This window comes from Amblyraja radiata, chromosome 2 (assembly GCF_010909765.2).
Source record: "Amblyraja radiata isolate CabotCenter1 chromosome 2, sAmbRad1.1.pri, whole genome shotgun sequence".
NCBI lineage: Eukaryota > Metazoa > Chordata > Chondrichthyes > Rajiformes > Rajidae > Amblyraja > Amblyraja radiata.
The window spans coordinates 61,517,319-61,537,603 of NC_045957.1; the positions used below are offsets into that span (position 1 = coordinate 61,517,319).

The 20,285-nt window shown below is 39.7% G+C and overlaps 1 protein-coding gene and 1 long non-coding RNA gene across 2 annotated transcripts in view; one reads left to right on the forward strand and one right to left on the reverse strand.

The window, feature by feature from the left end:
* LOC116990005 overlaps positions 1-6,579 on the reverse strand; it is a 59,965-nt gene extending 53,386 nt beyond the window's left edge. The window contains exons 1-2 of the long non-coding RNA XR_004416390.1: positions 6,286-6,579; positions 5,799-5,873 (exon numbers count right to left, since the gene is read on the reverse strand). This is a non-coding gene — a long non-coding RNA (uncharacterized LOC116990005). The remainder of the gene's footprint in view (positions 1-5,798; positions 5,874-6,285) is intronic.
* An 11,025-nt stretch (positions 6,580-17,604) lies between these two features.
* hoxa13 (homeobox A13) lies at positions 17,605-20,062 on the forward strand. Its single transcript, XM_033047538.1, has 2 exons — positions 17,605-18,330; positions 18,729-20,062. Exons 1-2 carry the CDS (start codon positions 17,682-17,684, stop codon positions 18,971-18,973), a joined length of 894 nt encoding a protein of 297 aa, XP_032903429.1. The 5' UTR covers positions 17,605-17,681; the 3' UTR covers positions 18,974-20,062.
* The last annotated feature ends 223 nt before the right edge of the window (positions 20,063-20,285 follow it).

Here is a 20,285-nt window from a genome sequence, read left to right on the forward strand (position 1 = left end):
GTAGGCCAATCGGGTACTATCAAAATACCAGATGCGGTCTTGCTGTATATTCCTAAATACCCGACTGATGAGGCAGAAAGGAGGGAATGCATAAATAAACAATCCCCCAATGCAGCGAAAATGCATCTGTTGCCACTGCCCCAGGTTCTGGTTCCCATGAACATAATTCGATAGCTGGTGTGAGCCTGGATGCAAATAGGTCGATATCTGGTGTTCCATACCGTGCTGTAATTTCAGCAAATACATTTTTATCCAACATCCATTCAGTGTTTTCATTGAATTTGCGTGACCTGTTGTCTGCCACTAAATTTAGTTTGCCTGGTAAATAGGTAGATGATATCCAAATATCTCTCTCTGGATACACTATTGCCAAATTGTGTCGGCCAGATTGTCACATAATGTCGATTTGTTTCCACCCATATGGGTGATATATGCTACCACGGTGGTGTTGTCAATTTGTAGTCTAACATGCTGGTGATATAACCCAGAACAATATGACTTAAGGCCATGGAATGCACTTAACATTCCCAGGTAGTTTATGCACAGTGTTTGTAATAATGATGCCTCCTGTGCATTCCATCTCCCCCACAGCTGGAGATGGAATTGGTAGCACCCCATCCAAGTGCACTGGCATCAGTTTGTAGTTCCATAGACGGGTAGCTGATAATGTTTGGATTGGAACAATGCCTAATGTTATCTTTCCACCATTTTAGTTCCATTATGGCCTCTGTTGGTAGCTTCATTGGTCTGTCAAAATGACCACCATAATTTTTGAGTGCTCGTATTTTAGCCCTCTGTAATTTTTGATAATGTAAAGGTCCGATTTGTGTGGCTGGAAACACAGCCACTATAATGTCAATTATTCTTGCTACCAGTCTGATGGATGGTTTTGTGATGTCAATGATTTTGCTGCAAGTCTCCATGAAGGCTGTAACCTTTTCTTTCGGCAAAGTCACTGACATGTGAACTGAGTTAAGGGTGAACCTCAGATGATCCACTGTGTTAAATAACATCTGTGGTCACCTCTAATGGGTACTGTATAGTAAGCATCTTTTAAAACGATGCTTGCCATGTAGTAACCTAGGAAATCAATAGCTTAGCAGTAACAAAGGTTTCCATCTAGTAATGAATATATAGTACGAAAGTATTCAAATTAGTCAAATCTATGATGATGCGGCAACCACCATCTTGTTTATGATAAAGATTTTGGACTCGAATTCCTGTGATTCGTGTTGGGTTTCCTCCATTACTCCTTTTTTATATGGCCACTGTAGTTCAGCATGCGCTTTTGATTTTTCTTTGCCTGTAAGCATGAACATTCGGTTCGGTACATGCTGATCTAGAGGATTATGTTTTTGTATAAATTCTATGGTATAACCCTATACTTCTGAAAATATAAGTGTCGGTAGTTAATTTATTCCATGCATCCAGATAGAATTGTAATCTCCCACCAACCTCGTAAGGAACCAGACCCACCTACCTCCATGGTTACTATTGGTAGGTTTGTTACTTTTTCGGCATCCTCCGTGGACGTTGAGGCGCCGGTGTCTGGATCTGTAGTTGGGTCGATGTTGAGGGTTAGCGCATTCCCCAGGAAGGCCGGTCTGGGCCATGGACTAAAAAGACCGATGTTGAGTGTTTCTGGCCTTTGAGCTTTCACCAGTTTGTCTTGGCCGACTGGGGTGCTTTTTCCTGGCCGAAGTCTTTAATGAGCCCCAGGGTTTTACCCTCTTCGTCAAGTTCTTTTACCTGTTTTGATAAGTTGCCTCCAAATAGTAATATTGGTGGTTTGGAGGTTCCAGGTTTGCATAGGCCTGCAAATTAGGGTCTAAAGCCGGTTGGATGGCACTTCTTCCTAATGTTGTTTACTCGTATTGGTAGTTGCAAAATAAAGCCAGTGCATCCTGGTGATCTTGTGTCATGTCTTTTTTGTTTATTGTGCGGGCGAAAACCGTAATTCCCGCTGTTAGGACTTTCAGAACTTTCTGTAGTTTCAAGTCCCTGGCTCTGATTGAGGCTCCGACATGTTTTCAAATACACTGGTTGACACTGGGAACATTCAGTGTTTTGCAGTTCCCTGGTGGTAAGTGTCTTGCTGTGGTGTCCAATAATGCCTGTCCTTATAGCTGGTTGAATGACAAGTAGTCGATACTTGCAGCTATTTTAGGATCCAGGTTTTGGCCAGTTTGGTCGGGTTGAATAAACTGGGACACCATATCCAATAGGTTTTCTTGCACCCCATGTGCACTAGGGGCATGTTCTGCACCCCTCTTCAGGGTCAGCCCAGAATTGACCCCCTGTACTCCCCTCTGATGAGGGAGAAACACTGTGCAGCCCTACAAGAGGTACTGCTGTAGGACTTACTAGCTGCCCATTGTGACTAGTCTCCATCTCCCGGAGCCTGTCACTTTGGAGTATTTGCTCCAACAGCCGCTCCAACTGGCTCCAATGCTCTCTGGGCACTGGCCACTCGTGGCTGCTCCAGTTCCTGCAGCCGCTCCATCCGGCTCCAATGCTCACGGGCACTGGCCGTCGCGGTTGCTCCTGAAGTCGCTCCTGCTTCAGTTCCTGCAGCCGCTCCAACCGGCTCCAATGCTCATGGGCACTGGCCGTCGCGGCTGCTCCTGAAGCCGCTCCTGCTCCAGTTCCTGCAGCCGCTCCAACCGGCTTCAATGCTCACGGGCACTGGCCGTCGCGGCTGCTCTTGTTCCCCGCTCCCAGCCGCTCCAACGGCTCCAATGCGCACGGGCACTGGCCGCTCGCGGCTGCTCCTGAAGCCGCTCCAACCGGCCCCAATGCTCACAGGCACTGGCCGCTTGTGGCTATTCAGAGTCGGACTCATCGGAGTCAACGACTCTGTTAGTTTTTTGCTTCGCTCTACCGCCCGGCCGTGGCCGGTGCGGGAGTGAAGTCGGGCACAGCTGTTCCCATTTCGGGAGATTGGCGTGCCGTTGGCTGCTGCTGCTGGCTGCCCGCAACTCCGCGGTTTTCCCCCGCCAGCTTTTTCGCAGCCTTCGTAGATCTGGTCCATGTCTCCACCTGTAAGGTAAGTGGAAGGGATGCAGAGTCTCCTTACCTGCTGTTCCCGGCTTTCAAATTCGGCCGCTAAGGGGAACATCGTTCCCCCTGCTGTGACTCGTTGCAATGCGTGTAGCGATATGACACGCATGCGTCCTGGTGGGGTTCTTCACGTAGTCACTCACGTGACTCCGAAGTAAAATCAACCACAGATCCCATTTTTGCTGAGGATATCCTTGCACTGCACAGGGAAATGGTTATTCAGATCAATTAACTCAATTATTTCAGTGGGAATTGCAGAGGAAACATTTGGGAGGCAAGGGAGAGGGTAAGTTTAAAACAAAATTATTGTGCATTATTTTTAAGATTTTAATTATTTATGCACATTTTGCATTTTAATTAACTTACTTTTTATTTTAAAATATGTACATTTAAATCATTTATTTCAATTTTAATAATATTTCTTTAAATTAGTCTGAATATCTGACATTTTAAAGGTGTTGAAATTACTGAACCCATTTACAGCCGTCAAGGGAGTTTTAGAGTTGGGACCTCCTCACAGCACCACCCAAGGCCCTGTCACCATGTGTGCTAAGCAGTGGGACTCCAGGCTGTGGACAGCAATCCACGTAGATCCTCTGCATTTGCGCCAAATAATTGCAGGCAGGGACTGTGAACACCAAATCTGGACAGGGTGAATGAGTTTGCACGATCAAGGGTTTTGCCCTCATTGCCCTCATCACATTTGAAGATCAGTTCAGTTCCGTTTATTGTCACGTGTGCAGTGCAGGTACAGTAAAAAGCTTTTGTTGCGTGCTAACCAGTCTGCAGAAAGACAAAAACATGATTACAATCGAGCTGTTTATAGTGCATAGATCACGTAATCCTTCCGTTTCAATTCCTCTATGGAATTGTTCAGCTACCATACAGCAAAGAAACATGCTATTCGGCCCATCTTATCCATGCTCACCGTTGGCACCTGGGCTGGTCCCATTCAGAATGTAAGACTCTCTCATTTCTGTCTCTGCAACCTCATCAGGTTCTACAACATTCCAAGCTCCACCTTTGATCATTTCTGGCGTCCTGTCCATTCCTTAGTTATTTGGAAATTGCACCTTCAGCCCAAAGGGCTCAAGTTTTGACTCTTCCTCCCTCAGCTGCTTGGCCTTTCTACCTCCTTTCTTAGAAACTAATAATCTCCTATTTTGACCAAGCAGCCCATCACCGTCATTGTCTCTGTGTCTGTCGTTTTGTCCAACAATGCTCCTATAAAGCAGTTTAGGACATTTAAATAATTTAATTGTGATAGGGAAATGCAAGCAGTTGTAACAAGCAGGCAAGAGATTGGACAAGCACCCTAGCTGGGCCTCATTCAATAACTGTGGATGAGGCTTGGCGCATATTAGTTGTATTCCCGACTACTCATGGTCTGTACATGGTCTGTTGGGTTGGTTGGATATTAGTCATCTTCCCTCTGGATCGATTCTAATTGTACACGCTTAATTAGTTCCACGTCGTAACAGCTGGTGACAGGGAAACAGTCAAATGGACACAACGCACCGCCGAGATTGTCATTTTCAGATTCCCTCCAACAGGGAAGATCTTTGTAATTGAAAGAAATGCATGTATGCTTTATCTAAATCACTTGTTTATGGTTAAAGCAAAAATAAATATTTTGCGTGTATTTGCAAAGCTGTCATGTTATGTATAATCATTCAGAAATATGTGCAAAACTTCACATTGCATAGTAGACTTCACAAAGCAGTAAAAACCGAAATCACAAAAGTCAAATATGACCATAAACAATATTTCTATAATAGCCACCCTGTTAAATTATTTCTGAAGCAGCGAATAAAATATGTACAACAAAAGGCGATGCGTATATATGTTTCGAGGTGAAATAAGATCTCTGAATATACTGTGGAAGGATTAGAACGAGGCGAGCAATACACCAAACGTTGTTTGCCTGCTGTTTCAGAAAACTCCAGAAGCTCTCGCTGCATCTGTGTTTCACGCCTCGCAGAGCTCCACGGGTGCTCTGGTTGTCACTCGCTGTCCTCTTGCTCCCCCTCCTGTTGGTTCACATTACTACCCCATAATGGTACCGAACCCCAGTTGGCAGAGGCTATGTGCCTCGTATTGCACCTTTTCCTCGCACAAATTGAACTGGTTTTTATTCTCAGAAACATTTCCTTTTTCTGTCACGAAAAATAATTTATTGAAATTTTCCCGAGTTTTTGCACGTCATTGTGGTTGACAAAGCAATATATATTTACTAACCTTTTCCTTAATTTTTAGATTGTTGTCATTCCATTCTATATTTTTGTGGTAAGATACAAAAACAATGAAGATATACTTGATATTGATATAACCCTGATGTTCGGTTTTTTTCGGGAACACAAAATGATCGTGACGTTAAGCAACCGAACTCAAAACGGAAATAAAGGAATTCCGGAATTTATTTAAGAACCACTGGAATAGCATAGAAGCAATGGTAGAAGTGGGTTGTGATTCGATTGTTGACTCTTTCAGGAAGCAATTTAATGGATATTAAAGATTTTTATATAATTACATTTGCTTCTCCAGTAAGTGATCTAAATGGAAAACGATTTGACTGCAGTGTGAAATAGGCTAGACTATGTCATTTTTAAACTGGTTTTCATCTTCGTCTAAACTAATTAAAGCACGCGTATTTACGCAAGTTTGCTTGCCTTGTAAAATCTACAGGTTTAGGTACTTGCGTTGTGAGCTGTGAGTTTAAGAAAAAAACGGTGACTTACCTTATAGAAAATGTTAGACTTCTCGCTGGGGGGCCTTGTGCTTGTCGCGGCAGCATTTTCAAAAGTGCCTTAAATCTGTAGTTGATTGAAAAATGAGGATGCGTTCGCCTGTGTTATGTCGGAAGAGTCTTGAGATTTCTAGCATTACCATTTCGAACCAATGGATACAAGCGTAACGTTAACACGATTTTCAAAAGACATAGAGCAAAATCTACGGGATTTTTTTTATCGGTACCGCACCGCTTTAGCATTATTTAACATGTACAGTTTAAAAACAACACACCCACAATGCATAAACCAACGTTAAAACAGTCCAATTTCATTTGCACTACACACTGACATTAATCTTGGTAATAGCTCATGGTTTTTAGTGCATTTTTATGGTCTATAATTGTCACTGGGGATATTTTTGACTTCCTGGAATGGAAAGCAGTGTGACTGTGACCGTGCCTTTGAACTACAAATACTATTTGTTCAAAGAATTTACCTGCATTATCTGAAATGGTATAATTAACAAATTCTCGAAAAGTGAAGGCAAGGTAGAGCCAACTAAAATACGTATTTGGCAATAATAATTGCGCACTAAAATATTTCAATTAATGGGCATAAGCTTACTCGTTTTGTGACACGAGACCAGTCAAACATTATTAGGTTTTGAGAGGTTGGAGTGCAGCTGATAAGAAGCATTGGAGAGAATGAAAGGAGCAATATGCTTTACACCGTGCCCTTTACTCCAATCTACCCACAACACACTGAAGCAATAAAACACCTTCGGGAAGTGGTCGAATGCGTTTAAACCAATCAGCTGCTAGTTGACTTGCCAGAACCCATATTTCGATCGATGTTTTCGGGTTTATTTCAAGCAATGCATTCTTTGGATCTAACGAAATCAACGGGAACAGGAGTTTATGCATGCAATGATCAGATGCGCTCAGAAAAAAAAATAATACATTGCCCCAGCCGACGAAACCAAGTTGAGGCTTGGTTTATTTTAATGTGAGCTGATTTTTGTTCTCAGCTATCTGCCCCCCCCCCCCCCCCCCCCCCCCCTTATCACCACCTCGACCCTCAGCCCGGGCGATTATATGTTGAGAGACCACACCCGCTTAGCTCGTTCCTGTTTCCGACAATGATTCGTTGAAAACTATATGATCTTAAATAATTCAGAGATCCAGCTATGAGGCATTAATTCGTTTCAATGCGGGTGTTTTTTAATTTGTTTCAGGATATCAAAAACTTGAAACGCAGTCCTAGGAAAAATAAATTGTTGTTTAAAGAACGTATTTAAGGTGAAATACACGTTCAGCAATTTCTGGATTCGTTTCACTTTCCTATTCTCTTCGAACATTTGGAATGATTTATTTCACTGTGATCAATGAAATCGAACACCAAAGCTTAAGTTAAGTAATGATGCAGGAATATTTATAGAGCGAAGAGCACTGTTTCAGTCGCCAGATGAAAACGATGTAAAATTGAAAGGCAAAATATAGTTTCGGTAGAGGAAATGCTCGCTCTGTTTTATTAGAGATATTTGGGGTGGGGATTTTGGTGAAAGAACGTCGTGCAAAAGAATCGGCAATGCCAACTAAAAAGTACGAGAACGGATGACTACTTTGGATATTTTTAACTAGGTCAGGACACCAAGGACACTCCTTTTGTTCGGCACTAAGCATTTTATTGCTTAGGGACTAAATATTTGTTTAAAAGTAATTTAGGTGCCTTTGATGAAAGCCTAGGTGCTCTGCCAGATGTAATTAATGATCAATAAATCTCAAAATTCCCGTGTCATTTTGCTAAATTAGCTGGAGCAGGGCCATTTGCCCAACCATATTTCATATATTCCGTTTCAGCACAGATGTCCCTCTGCAGGTAAACTGCGCAAATCTACTGCAAAGTAAATGTAAATCTTGAGTTCGATGGAAATAACATTTCTGACGTTGGCTCATATTCTGCATCTGGCAATGTAAATCTGGTGACTACCTCGCTGTTCTTGCTTCGAATACTGGAGGCCTGTTTGCAGTTTTACCTTTCTATTTCAACACAGTTAGTGTACCATAATGATGCAATTGTATAAGCGAAGGATGCGCCCTGTTTCAACATTGACAACTTTGTGCAGTGCGTTAAAAAGATTGAATTCTGCATTCATACGTGCTGTTCAACTAGGTCCAGGTAAACACAAAACCAGCAATCAGCTAACAGCAACGATGCTTGTGGGCGAAACTCCTAATTCGGGAAAGAACAGCATTCTTGAAAGTCTCCCATTTAACTTTGAAGACATCTAGCGGCAAAGTTGTGTCGCTACAATGCAATTACAGGGATAATTTGGCTCAGAAATATGAGCTGTACGTATCTAGCTTTTACTTCTTCCCAAAGTGACAGTGACTATTTTTATTGGTCCGCTCTTAGGCATATCAAAGATTTGATGTGACTCCCTACGGCTGTGATCGAATTTTCGAGTCATGAGTTTGTATAGACCCTGCTCTTGTGTATCAGAATAGTTGAGTTGCAGTCATTCACGAGAGCTCCTTGACTGGCCTGGAACTTGGCTGAACATGCAAGGGTCAGACAGGGTTTCTGTGGAGATATAGAGACTCCTCGGTTTTCTCATCTGACTCGTCAGATTAAGATATATCCCGATGAAGAGACTGACGATATCCTGGTGGCATCCCTGATTCTTTAATCCAACGGGAAATAATTCATAACCTGCCTTCTGTCGGTATGGTGGGGATGCACAGAGAACGAGTTAGTCACTGGAGACAGTTTACGATCGATTTAAAACATTTTCAATCAAACATTTTCAGGATAAATTAATTTAGAAAGATTCAGTAAATTGTCGATCAACCAAAAACAAAAGCCAAATAAAATCATCTGTGTTGCGTTTTGTATCAATAAATGCAGTATTTTGTGTTAATTAAAATAATTTACCATCTATTAAATAGTCGGAAAATATGCAATGCATTTGCGAATCATAGCAGTCTCATCTTTCCTTGAAATATTATGAAATAGAAGACCTCACATGCTATTGGACTACACTGCCTGATACTAGCTACCTCGCGCAAATACTCAATTAATTTTCGACATGGAAGACTTCATTTAGATCTTCTGATTATTGTAGTTTCACGCTGCCTCCATGCAGCAGAAAGAGCGCCAATCTACGACTATAGGACCGAGTTTAGTACCAAGTCGACCGTGTTTTACATTTGGGGTACATAAGCTGACATAAAGAAGGGATGGGGTCTAAAAGCGACCGTACAATGTAATAGTAACATGCTATCATTATGTTATGACAGTTTTTCAACGGCCTGTAGGTAAGCTGACTAGGTACAGCTTTACTACCCAGGAAACATCTTTGTTGGAGAAAGAGGAAATAATCGGACCATCCTTTTGTGCCACCTTTATCGGAGGCAACTGTAAACGAGGATGTGCAGATGTTTGTTTCGAAATGTTTCCACATAAATTCAAAGACGAAGCCCGTCGCCGAGAAGATAATGTGTGTAACTATGTCTTGTCATAGGAAGATTGCAGGAAGATTGTTCCCGATGTTGGGGAAGTCCAGGACAAGGGGTCACAGTTTAAGGATAAAGGGGAAATCCTTTAGGACCGAGATGAGAAAAACATTTTTTACACAGAGAGTGGTGAGTCTCTGGAACTCTCTGCCTCAGAAGGTAGTTGAGGCCAGTTCATTGGCTATATTTAAGAGGGAGTTAGATGTGGCCCTTGTAGCCAACGGGATCAGGGGGTATGGAGAGAAGGCAGGTACAGGATACTGAGTTGGATGATCAGCCATGATCATATTGAATGGCGGTGCAGGATCGAAGGGCCGGATGGCCTACTCCTGCACATATTTTCTATGTTGCTATGTTTCTATGTCATAATACAAATTACAGGAGCAACGATGAACTGGTTTTGAATAAGTATTCGTATGGGAATACATTTAGCTATTACCTAATGGAGGTGCACCGTAAATAATTGCTGGATAGTATACAATGCGACAATTCTCCAAGAATTAATGATTTATTAGCACGGAAAAAACAAAATAAAAAGAATCAAGTACACACACACACACACACACACACACACACACACACACACACACACACACACACACACACACACACACACACACACACACACACGCACACACAAACACACACACACACACACACACACACATATAGATAGATAAGAAGGAACTGCTCTGAACCGAAGATAGACACAAAAGGCTGGACAGACAGCATCTCTGGAAAATGTACATATCTATATATGTATCGCAGATGTCCATTCTGGATTTTGCAGTCACAAATATGCGTTCCAATAACCGGGAGTTAAATATTAGATATGACATTTTCAAGATATATTAATGTCCAAAACTAATTCATATATCTAGCTTACCAATATGGTGTATAGGAAAAAAGCGACAGCAACTAAAGTTAAGAAACATAGTTATCAATATATTAAATATTTGCAATTAATGTACATTGTGTACTAAAATCAATGCTAATGCAACAGTACCAAATGAATGACGTGTCCTAATATCGTCCAAGACATTTACAATGAATTATACCAAAGCACCTTTGGCGTTTAGTCTAGCTTCGCACTTAATACATGTATACAATGCATAAAATGTTGATTTAATATAGTGTGGGTACCAGTTGCACAACATCACAAAAAACATTTTTTCCTTTTTAATCGTAATTCGTATATACTTAAATTTATTGATGTTCCATATTTATAAAATATGGGTCTTAACCTAGGGATGATTTTTTAAATGTCCATAATATTTGAATCGTTTCCCTTGAGTTTATTATGAGTGTAGACAGGAAGACAGAACTCCACATATATGTATGTAAAACTACCTAAGGAGTTTTAGCTATTAGTTTATAGTTTATAGAAAATTGAGATTCGGTACCTCAAAGCTGATAGTTACAACTCTGATAAACCTTCTTTGTTTATCAAAAGTGCACATATTGTACATTTTGGCCCATTGACGCAAAATAATGCATTAAATACTACCATGTACTTTTAATCGCTGGTTATGATTTTTTAGGTAAGAATTATAAACGTCATAGTGAATATAACAATGGTTTAATTGTACTTTATTGTCATGTACACCTAAGTACAGTGAAATTTATTTTTTCCATTCAATTCAGTGACGATCCTATTATACATTAGACTCAATCATGCTAAGTAAAAGTCTATAAGACAGTAGACCAATTAAATCAAATAATTAAGTCTTATTCATTCGCAGCTCGAAGCAATGATTCTCCCTGGCCTGCCCTGGCCTGGCCACCCAAGAACTCAGTTAAAAGTAGGGAATCCATAATATCAATTTCCAGATGGCAAAACCCAACAGTTCTGTCGAGGAAACCTGCTTTCTGATCCCTGAAGTACAACGACAAAATGAACATGCAAAATTAGTAGCGATTATGGTGCATTTGTCTCTGTTTGCTGGGGTATGGGCGAGGGTGTGGTAATGGTGACGTTTGAGCAGGATAGCAGACGAACAAACCAGGGAGGGTTGCTATTAGAATAAGAAGCAAAAGCGAAAATATGTCTCAAAGGGGTCCAAGCTTTTTTTAAATGGGAGTAACAATTTGTAATGGCAGACCGAATTCCGATTTCGGGATGTTTAAGAAGGAACTGCAGATGCTGGAAAATCGAAGGTACACAAAAATGCTGGAGAAACTCAGCGGGTGCAGCAGCATCTATGGAGCGCAGGAAATGGGCAACGTTTCGGGCCGAAACCCTTCTGTCGGCCCGAAACGTTGCCTATTTCCTTCGCTCCATAGATGCTGCTGCACCCGCTGATTTTCTCCAGCATTTTTGTGTACCTCCGATTTCGGGAAGATGTGCGCCAGAGAAGAAAAGGCTCGTTAGCTTCCAACTAACTGTAACTAATAATGCAGTTATGAACTGCAGTTCCAAAACAAAATCTGAAGAAGGGTCACCCATTCCTCCTCTCCAGAGATGCTGCCTGTCCCGCTGAGTTAGTCCAGCTTTTTGTGTCTATTGTTACACAGAAAATGCCCTTTTATGTACCTTTGATGAATGTTTACGAAGAGCGTCCTCAAGCCGAAAAAAATGACATTGTAGTTAAGTTTAAAGTATAAAAGGTGCCCCCCACCCCTGGAAAGGTATGAACAGATGGCTAAAATTTAAATTAGCGGCAAATTTCGAATAAAACAAAACATGTGCACAATTGGGTTTCTTATTACGCATAGCAAGTTGTTTGATAAATAAGATTCCAGTTGTACTTCGTGAGAATACATTTGCAGAAAAGCCGGTGTTTTCTTTGCAAATTGAGTTGTTTAATTAAAGGGCTAATTTACATGTAATAATATCAATGATAACCGTATAGCAATGGGTAATGGTTATTATGAAGCAGTTGTCAGTGTGCAACAACTATCTTTTTTTCTAAATGTTCACCCATTTCAGATGGCAACATTGACAAGACATTTGCATACACTATGCATAAATAAGGTAATACCACGTGTAAACAGCCCCCTCCTCACGTGCATACCTGCGCGAAAAACCAAGTAAAGTACATATACGAATGTAATTATCACATTAATTCTAATTCAATAAATTGTATCCTTAAGCTATATTTGCCAATGTAGGTGAATGACATTTTGTGTTGAATATTGGACTGACATTAATAAATGTGGATTAAATGGGAATTGTTAGTTTCAAACTTGTCAATGCTTCACAGTGACCAATACGATACAAATTCCCAAGCAAAATATTTGTGTATTGCTGTACAATAAGATTGACAATTGCAGTAATGCAAACATTTATGGCATATACGTATTCCCTGCCAAATCTGAGTCTCACAAGTGACCGTGATTCTCCAGTGATATCAATATATCTATAAAGTCTATCTTGACGACATGTTTCAATATAACGATGAATGCATGTTTCTTATATCTATAAGTATTAAGCGATGAAAGAGGAACCATGTTCAATCTGTATTGTACATACAATTATTGATACAAATGTTACAATTTTGCAAAAATTGTTCATGGGCAGCAAAACAAATTAATCATTTTCTTTGATCTCACTTAGGCTCCAGGATATTTCAAAATATTTCAGAAAGGAATCATGTGCAGGGTCTTTTGAGTTATCAATGTGCAGTGCTGAATAAACAGTCGTATAAATATCCCAAATATGACTCGTAAGATGCACACACAGACATATAAAAGTATGGCAAGTTAATTGATTTAGGAAATACCATCACATATGTTACTGCAATGAATGCGGCCAAAATGGAGAAATGACTTTATTAAATGTAGTACATGCATAATTGAGCAGCACAACGTATTTTTTGGTGGAGTTAACACATCGCCTTACCTTTATAAACAGGAGTATAAAACGATATGAGATATTTCTAGGAGCAGTGAATACATTATGATTGTATTTTATAAATGGAATGACTTACCATATGACCTTTGTGACATAAAATCTGATATCAAATTGTTGCCCAGTAAATTATTTATCAAACAACTATTAGATTGTCATATGTAATTTGTAGCATTAATTAATAATAAAGGTGGGAGAAAAAAAACATGCATGTTGATTATCCCTTTAGACTCAGTCCCGAGAAGAAGCGGGTGATATTTCCCCTTGAAAGGCATAAACCAGACAGTTTTTCCTAAAGAACAAAGCAGTAATTTTGAGAACGCATGGTCTAAGCATATTTTTATGGCATGCTGCAAATAGTTTTAACTCTGCAGACTTTGGATAGATGGTTTAAAATGTAGGAAAACTAAGTTCTAACAGCCACGTAGTATTGATTCAAAGAACTATGACAGATAGGTGCCCAGAGATATTTGACCAATGCAATTTGGAGATTTAATAATTCCTGATCACGTAAACATTTTTATTATTCGAAAATGGGAAATCAATTTACCAATGAACCCAACCACCCCCAAAAAATGTTGGAAATGAAACCGACAAGTTAATGCTATGAATTGATACTTCAAACTAATATTCTTATTGGAAAACAGTTGTTGACGTGTTTTAGCGGTAGCGATTTATTAACTCATTAATTAGTATTACATTCTCACAACTTGGTTACTTCAAGTTTTGCTTCAGCGATAGTTTGGGTTGCAGACACACATTCTGAGCAATTAAGCGATATTATTCACAACATCGTTCCGAAAAGACAAACCAAAAAAAAAAACGGTTGATAACACATTGCAAATATCGAGGTCGTGTGCTTACGCATGAAATACTGTAAAATACTTGAAAGCAAAACGGTAGACAACGATTATAAGACTAAATTGATATTTTGCATGGTTCCAAAGATACCTTTCTTACGAGACGTAAGCATTTACTTCTTAAGAGTTATCTCTTAGACACGGTTACCTTTTAGACATGTCGATATTGCACATTGTCAGAGTGTAAGCTTTTCATTGCTGATGTACGGATCCAATAATAGCTTGAAACCGTGCCCGGAGATAACTCCTGGCACCGCAGCATGGCCCTCAATATTTGGCGCAGTGTTCATCAGTATAGTTAAGCGTGTTCCGATTGCCCCTACCTTTCCAAGTAACATAGACGTGCCTATGGTGCACTCAGTTCAAAACAAGAGCTTTCGTAAACAGTGCATTTAAACCGGATGTAATGTTGTATAATTTGCAATGTATCTCAAAGCGACTGCATCCATTTCACATCCTTTACCAACCATGCAGAAACAGCCTGGAAATGATGACGGTATGGTCAGTGGGCTTTTTTTCATTTAGAAGGTTGTGAGTGAAAACAAAAGAAAACAAACAAAACGGTAATGAAAAAGTCAATTCTCACGGCGTGCTTTTATAAGAATTCAGACATGGTCGTCAATGCGTGAATGACAGCACTCACTTTGGCTAGACTGCAACTTTCAACTTGACCTTGGCCTTTAGCCGTGTCTAACCCGTATGTAAAAGAGCTGCCTATTTGATTGCTGCCATTTTGTAGCATAATCTGCAATGTGCCAGTTTGTATATAGTGCAGAATGTATTTATATCGCACCCTTTCCTTAAAATAATACTCTTTGAAAGCGGAAGACACCGAAGGTCCAACCTACACCGAAGAGCGCAGAATTTGGTTGCATTCAAAGTGCATTTGGAGGGGGGGGGGGGGGGGGGGGGGGGGGGGGGGGGGAGGTAGCAGTCAACACGATTAATTAATGCTCAATGAAAAATTGTCGCCGTATAAAACTTTTTTTTTAAATGAATTCAGCTTGAAACATATTCCAAAACAATCCAGTCTTTCACAAACTTGCCTATTTATCTGATAAATGGATATTACAGTGGAACAAATACTACATAATTAAATGTAATCCACCTTCGGTATAAACGATGAGATTAGCTGAACAGATACGGCGTTATTAAGAATTAACGTGGAATCAATATGTTTTTAAAAATATTGCAAAATTAGAACAAAGCTTAAAAATAACCGTTGTTTACAATGTATGGGGAAATGTAATCAATGCTGATACTGAAGAGATCGATCGAGTAATAATTATGGAAGGAAGCGAATCTTTGTCAGTCAACGACAGATACACACGAGTACCAATCGCCTTATCACATAATAATCACTGGGGTATAAATTAAACGATCCCCCACCGAGTACTCTGGTCAAGGATGTGAAAGAATAATCGCCCAAGATCTTGTGAGAAAGTCCTAATTTAACTTGTCTGCAGCACTGTATCTTTTGAATTAATTTCAATCAATTTTCGGCAATTATAAACTGGTAAACTGTTGAACGCTTTGGATACCGAAAGGAAAGCTAATTCATAATATTTCTGGACGGTTGAAAGACTATGTTTTAATTACGTGATTTGATACAACGGGAACCGACGGAGAGTATTTACTGCCTATAATTTGAATATCAGCCTCTCTGCCGAAATAACGATCGTCTGTATCTGAAAGCGTCCCCAAATACTTAGGCTTCGTATTACTTCCACTTCCTAAAATAGGATTAAATGAACGCCATTAACTACTCCTTTGGCGATTGCCTGGCCCCTGTATATGAAGAGTACGATAAAAAAGACAGAGCGAGAAAATAAAGAGAAGAGCAAGTAAAGCAGGAAAGAGAACGATAGAGAGATAGTGACCGCGGGGGAGGGTAAGGTAGTGAATATAAAGAATAAAAAGCATTTCAATAGTAAAAAGATTGCTCGAGACAGCTGCATCACTTAAGGAACTGGGTCTCCAGCCAGAGACCTAAGACCAACGACTCTGAAACAGGGTTGATGAGGTCGCTCATCACGATATGGGTTTGATTCCACTTACCGTAAGGTCCCATTAAATGGCTAAAATTGAATTTAAAATCACTCTTTACGACGACCTATTACAGTCGAATAGTATTGGTTACCGTTGTTTCCGTTTTACCAGCCGCTCTTCTTCATCATGTGATATCTGCGTTTAGTAGGGCGGATTATGGCCATGCTTTCCGCCAAATTTCACCGTTAATTCTAAATGCATCGCCTATTTAGGCGTATATTTATCAAATAATGCTTTTAATAACGCGATAGATGTTATAAAATAAATAATATTTATAGTTTTAGTAAATTCACAGATGTGGCAGATATTAAATAATTCGCAATTCCATCGCTTCACCGTGTACTTGAATGTGCCAGTTACTCGTAAAATACATTCATTGATATTTTTAATGTGAAATCCAATTATGCGAATGCTGTTGATCAGAATGTTCAGAGAATATACATTTTGTAGCAAGCGAGCTATCACGAACAGATTGCAATAGCGGGGGGAGAAATAATTCAGATATTAAAATGGCAAGAAAATATTTCGTCAATATTCCTATCTGTGTTATGAATGTCCTTTGAAATTAAGTGTATTTAAGCTAGTTGGAAATGTCACCATTACTGCTCCGGGTAAATATCTCAATTGTTCGGGCGAATGGAAATACAAAGTGACTTATTCTGCAATATTTCAAAAATTGAAAATGATTGATTTCAACATACACTGCTCCGGTGTTTATTTTATTCACAAATATTATAGCGAGAGTGATCAGATGGATTTTTTTTTCAAATGATTATCACTTTTTAGCAAACATCCACTTCAGTATAATTTTGGACTTTGCTTGGGCATTATTACTATTTGGTTTAACGAGTTATGTCATGAAGCAATATAAAGGTCATACAGATGTTTCCTTTTCACTATAAAATTGCTGCAGCTACCTATTTCTCCAAACGTTATTTTCCTATTAGTTAAAAACACTTCGTAATGTTATTTATACACTATAAGGTGTGGCGCTAACCCATCCTAACGCCCCGCTTTGGTTAACTGAGAGCCTGTTTGAAAAGGAAGGCCTAATTGAATTGATATGAGACGTTTGATAACAAGGATGAACCGTAAAATCATCTAACCAAAGAGAAACGAAACTTCGCCTGATAATCGGGCGCCAACACAGAAAACCGATATTTTAAACATTTTACGGCGTAAAGCCAATAAATATGATTAGTTTGTTTTGCTAAACGCAGCAACAACATATTTAACATCGAGCATCTGTGTGTGTGTGCAAAATATTGCCTTTTCCAGCATGGTCAGGCATTTTCATGTAAACCCACTATCAATCCCATAATCTGGTATATTTTGTGCACCGATGGTATTTCAATATTGTGTGATACGTATTTAATTCCCATTAGTGTTTCACCTAAATGCCCCAACGTTACTATATTAGACGAGTGTAGCATCTACCTTTTTAATTCTTCAGATGTTTATCATCTACTTTGCATATCACGTGGAAAAGTGGCAGCCAATGAGGGGGTGGCTTTCAGCGACACTGGCGCGTCAATGCTGGTAAGTCTGAGAGATTCAGTATCTCTTTTCAGTCTTGGGGGCTTTTAAAACGGCCACTAGTCTCAATGTTGGACGTGATATGACAGCGTCAGTGATACTTCATCCCCGCTGGATCGACACGGTGATGTTCGTCTACGACAATAATTTGGATGAAATTAATAAAAGCATGGATGGATTTTCAGGAGGGAACTTCACAGCAAACCAATGCAGGAATTTGATGGCCCATCCAGCATCCTTAGCCCCCAGTTCTGCCTACTCGTCGAGTGAACTACCAGCCTCTGGCATTGTCGAACCTGTCAAACAATGTAGTCCTTGTCCAGCTGCTCAAACTTCCTCCAGTGCTTCTCTTCCTTATGGATACTTTGGGAGCAGTTACTATCCATGCCGAATGAGCCACCATAGCAGCATTAAGTCCTGTGCGCAGCCCTCCACCTTGTCTGGCTATCCTGCCGACAAGTATATGGACACGTCCGCCGGCGAGGATTTCACCACCCGAGCTAAGGAGTTTGCTTTCTACCAAGGCTACGCGGGGCCATACCAACCCATGCCTAGCTATTTGGATGTACCTGTTGTCCCCACGATCAGCGCCCCGGGAGAACCGAGACACGAAACATTATTACCCATGGAGAGCTACCAGCCCTGGGCTATTACCAACGGGTGGAACGGTCAAGTCTGCTGTTCAAAAGAGCAACCTCAAGCCACCCACCTCTGGAAGTCGAGTCTGCCAGGTAAATATAGATAAAACGTAATGTAGTCCCCATAACCGAAATCGGTCCAATGAAGGGGGAAAGCATTCTGTCTGACTTGCAAATGCGTACGGGTAACTGAAAGGTATATACATTAAACCACAGTTAAGAAATAATATTCCGGATGTGCCCAACATAAATATGCCTTTCACGTTTTAATGTACTGCCTAAACATATATATATTTTAAAATATCATTCATTCAACTTATTACGCATTAAAATTACATTTGCTGGTATGTCATTTAATTCAGTAAATAAATCCCAGTAATTTCTCCACGCACTGATGTTGAACTTGACACCAGTGACATTCTCTGTTTTTTTTCTGTCGACGGACGTTAAACTGCATGGGATAGTAAAGGTGTGTTTCATTTTCTTTATAGACGTCGTTTCTCATCCTTCGGATGCGAGCTCTTTTCGGCGTGGAAGAAAGAAAAGGGTGCCTTATACCAAGGTGCAGTTAAAAGAACTTGAACGGGAATATGCTACCAATAAATTCATCACCAAGGACAAGCGAAGGAGGATATCGGCATCAACAAACCTCTCAGAAAGACAAGTCACTATTTGGTTTCAAAACAGACGAGTCAAAGAAAAGAAAGTCCTCACCAAACTGAAAAGTAACAGCTAGTGCGACAATTCCAGAAACACTCGGACTTACTTTGCAAATGTTTAGAACATATTTAATCTCAGCCTGGAGAAAAAATAATCCAGCTCATTTTTTTGATGCTAGATTTTTTTACATTTCTGCCTGCACGTTATTTTTTTTTAAAAACAATCCCAAACAACTCACAAATAATATTTCAAGAGAGATATGGTGCAACTGACGTTAAAATCGTTTAAGATTCGCCAGAAATAAATCAACCCATTATTGAAAAATCTAGAGGGTTGCTATTTTCGAGGCAAAAACATTGTCGAGTGCATATAGACAGAAACACTCAAAAAGAATAATCATAAAACTTTGATTCATACCGTTCCTTCGCATAAATGCTATCAAAGCACCTAAAGAAAACTTGCTGAAAGGGTTTTAGTTAATAAAAACGCTACTAGAGTGCATGCTATTTTTGTTTCCTCAGGTAAGCTATGGGATATATCGTGAAATGTATAATAAGAATGTTTACGCACTAAGGTTTCTTTGGAAGGGATACGCTATCTCTAAAGATATTAATGTACAGGTAGAAGGGAGAATATATTCTAAATAGCAGTGTAAATGGGAACGTGAATGCGTACAATTTCAGCACTACGTTCGTCTTATGTACATACCTAGGAGCATCCTTGCCTTTCGTAATTAAAATGCAGTTTCTACAGAGTGGAAAAAATATCTGATTGCAAACGTGGAAGACCCAATTCCGTGAAAATGAACTCAATACGAAGCCTTTTTTTTTGCTTGCTACTTATATTACACATCACACATTACATTAATCTCCATCCAGTCTTAAGACATACAGCCTCCTTCCTAAAGATGACAGCATTTGCGTGCAATTGTATTTTTTTTAAATACCGCATTGTTATACCTGCATGCCCCCCTCTTGCTTGGTATATATAAACCAATTATAGTTGCAAGGTTAAATCAAGAATGATAATCAAAGATTTAAGAAATGTCTTGCATTGCTATTATGCAGCTTTTAATCTGTATAGCCTATTGTCTTTTTTTTATCATCTTCTGAATTATTTGCATTAAAACAAATTATTTCACGAATAAAAGTCTTCATAAACTACAGCGTCGCATATTTTTATGAAGAAACATGAGACCGGCTAAGAACTTCAAAACAAAAAAAAAGTTTTTTTAAATGGGCTAATTAGATTTCTTCCTGTTGTGTGGCAAGTTATTCAAGATGTGTGAAAACAGAGCTTTCATTCTAAGAAACAACCAAGGAACTTACAAAAAAAATAAGAAGTCTTAGTAAGTATGTCCTGCCTTTCTTCAAGGAAAACATCACCGC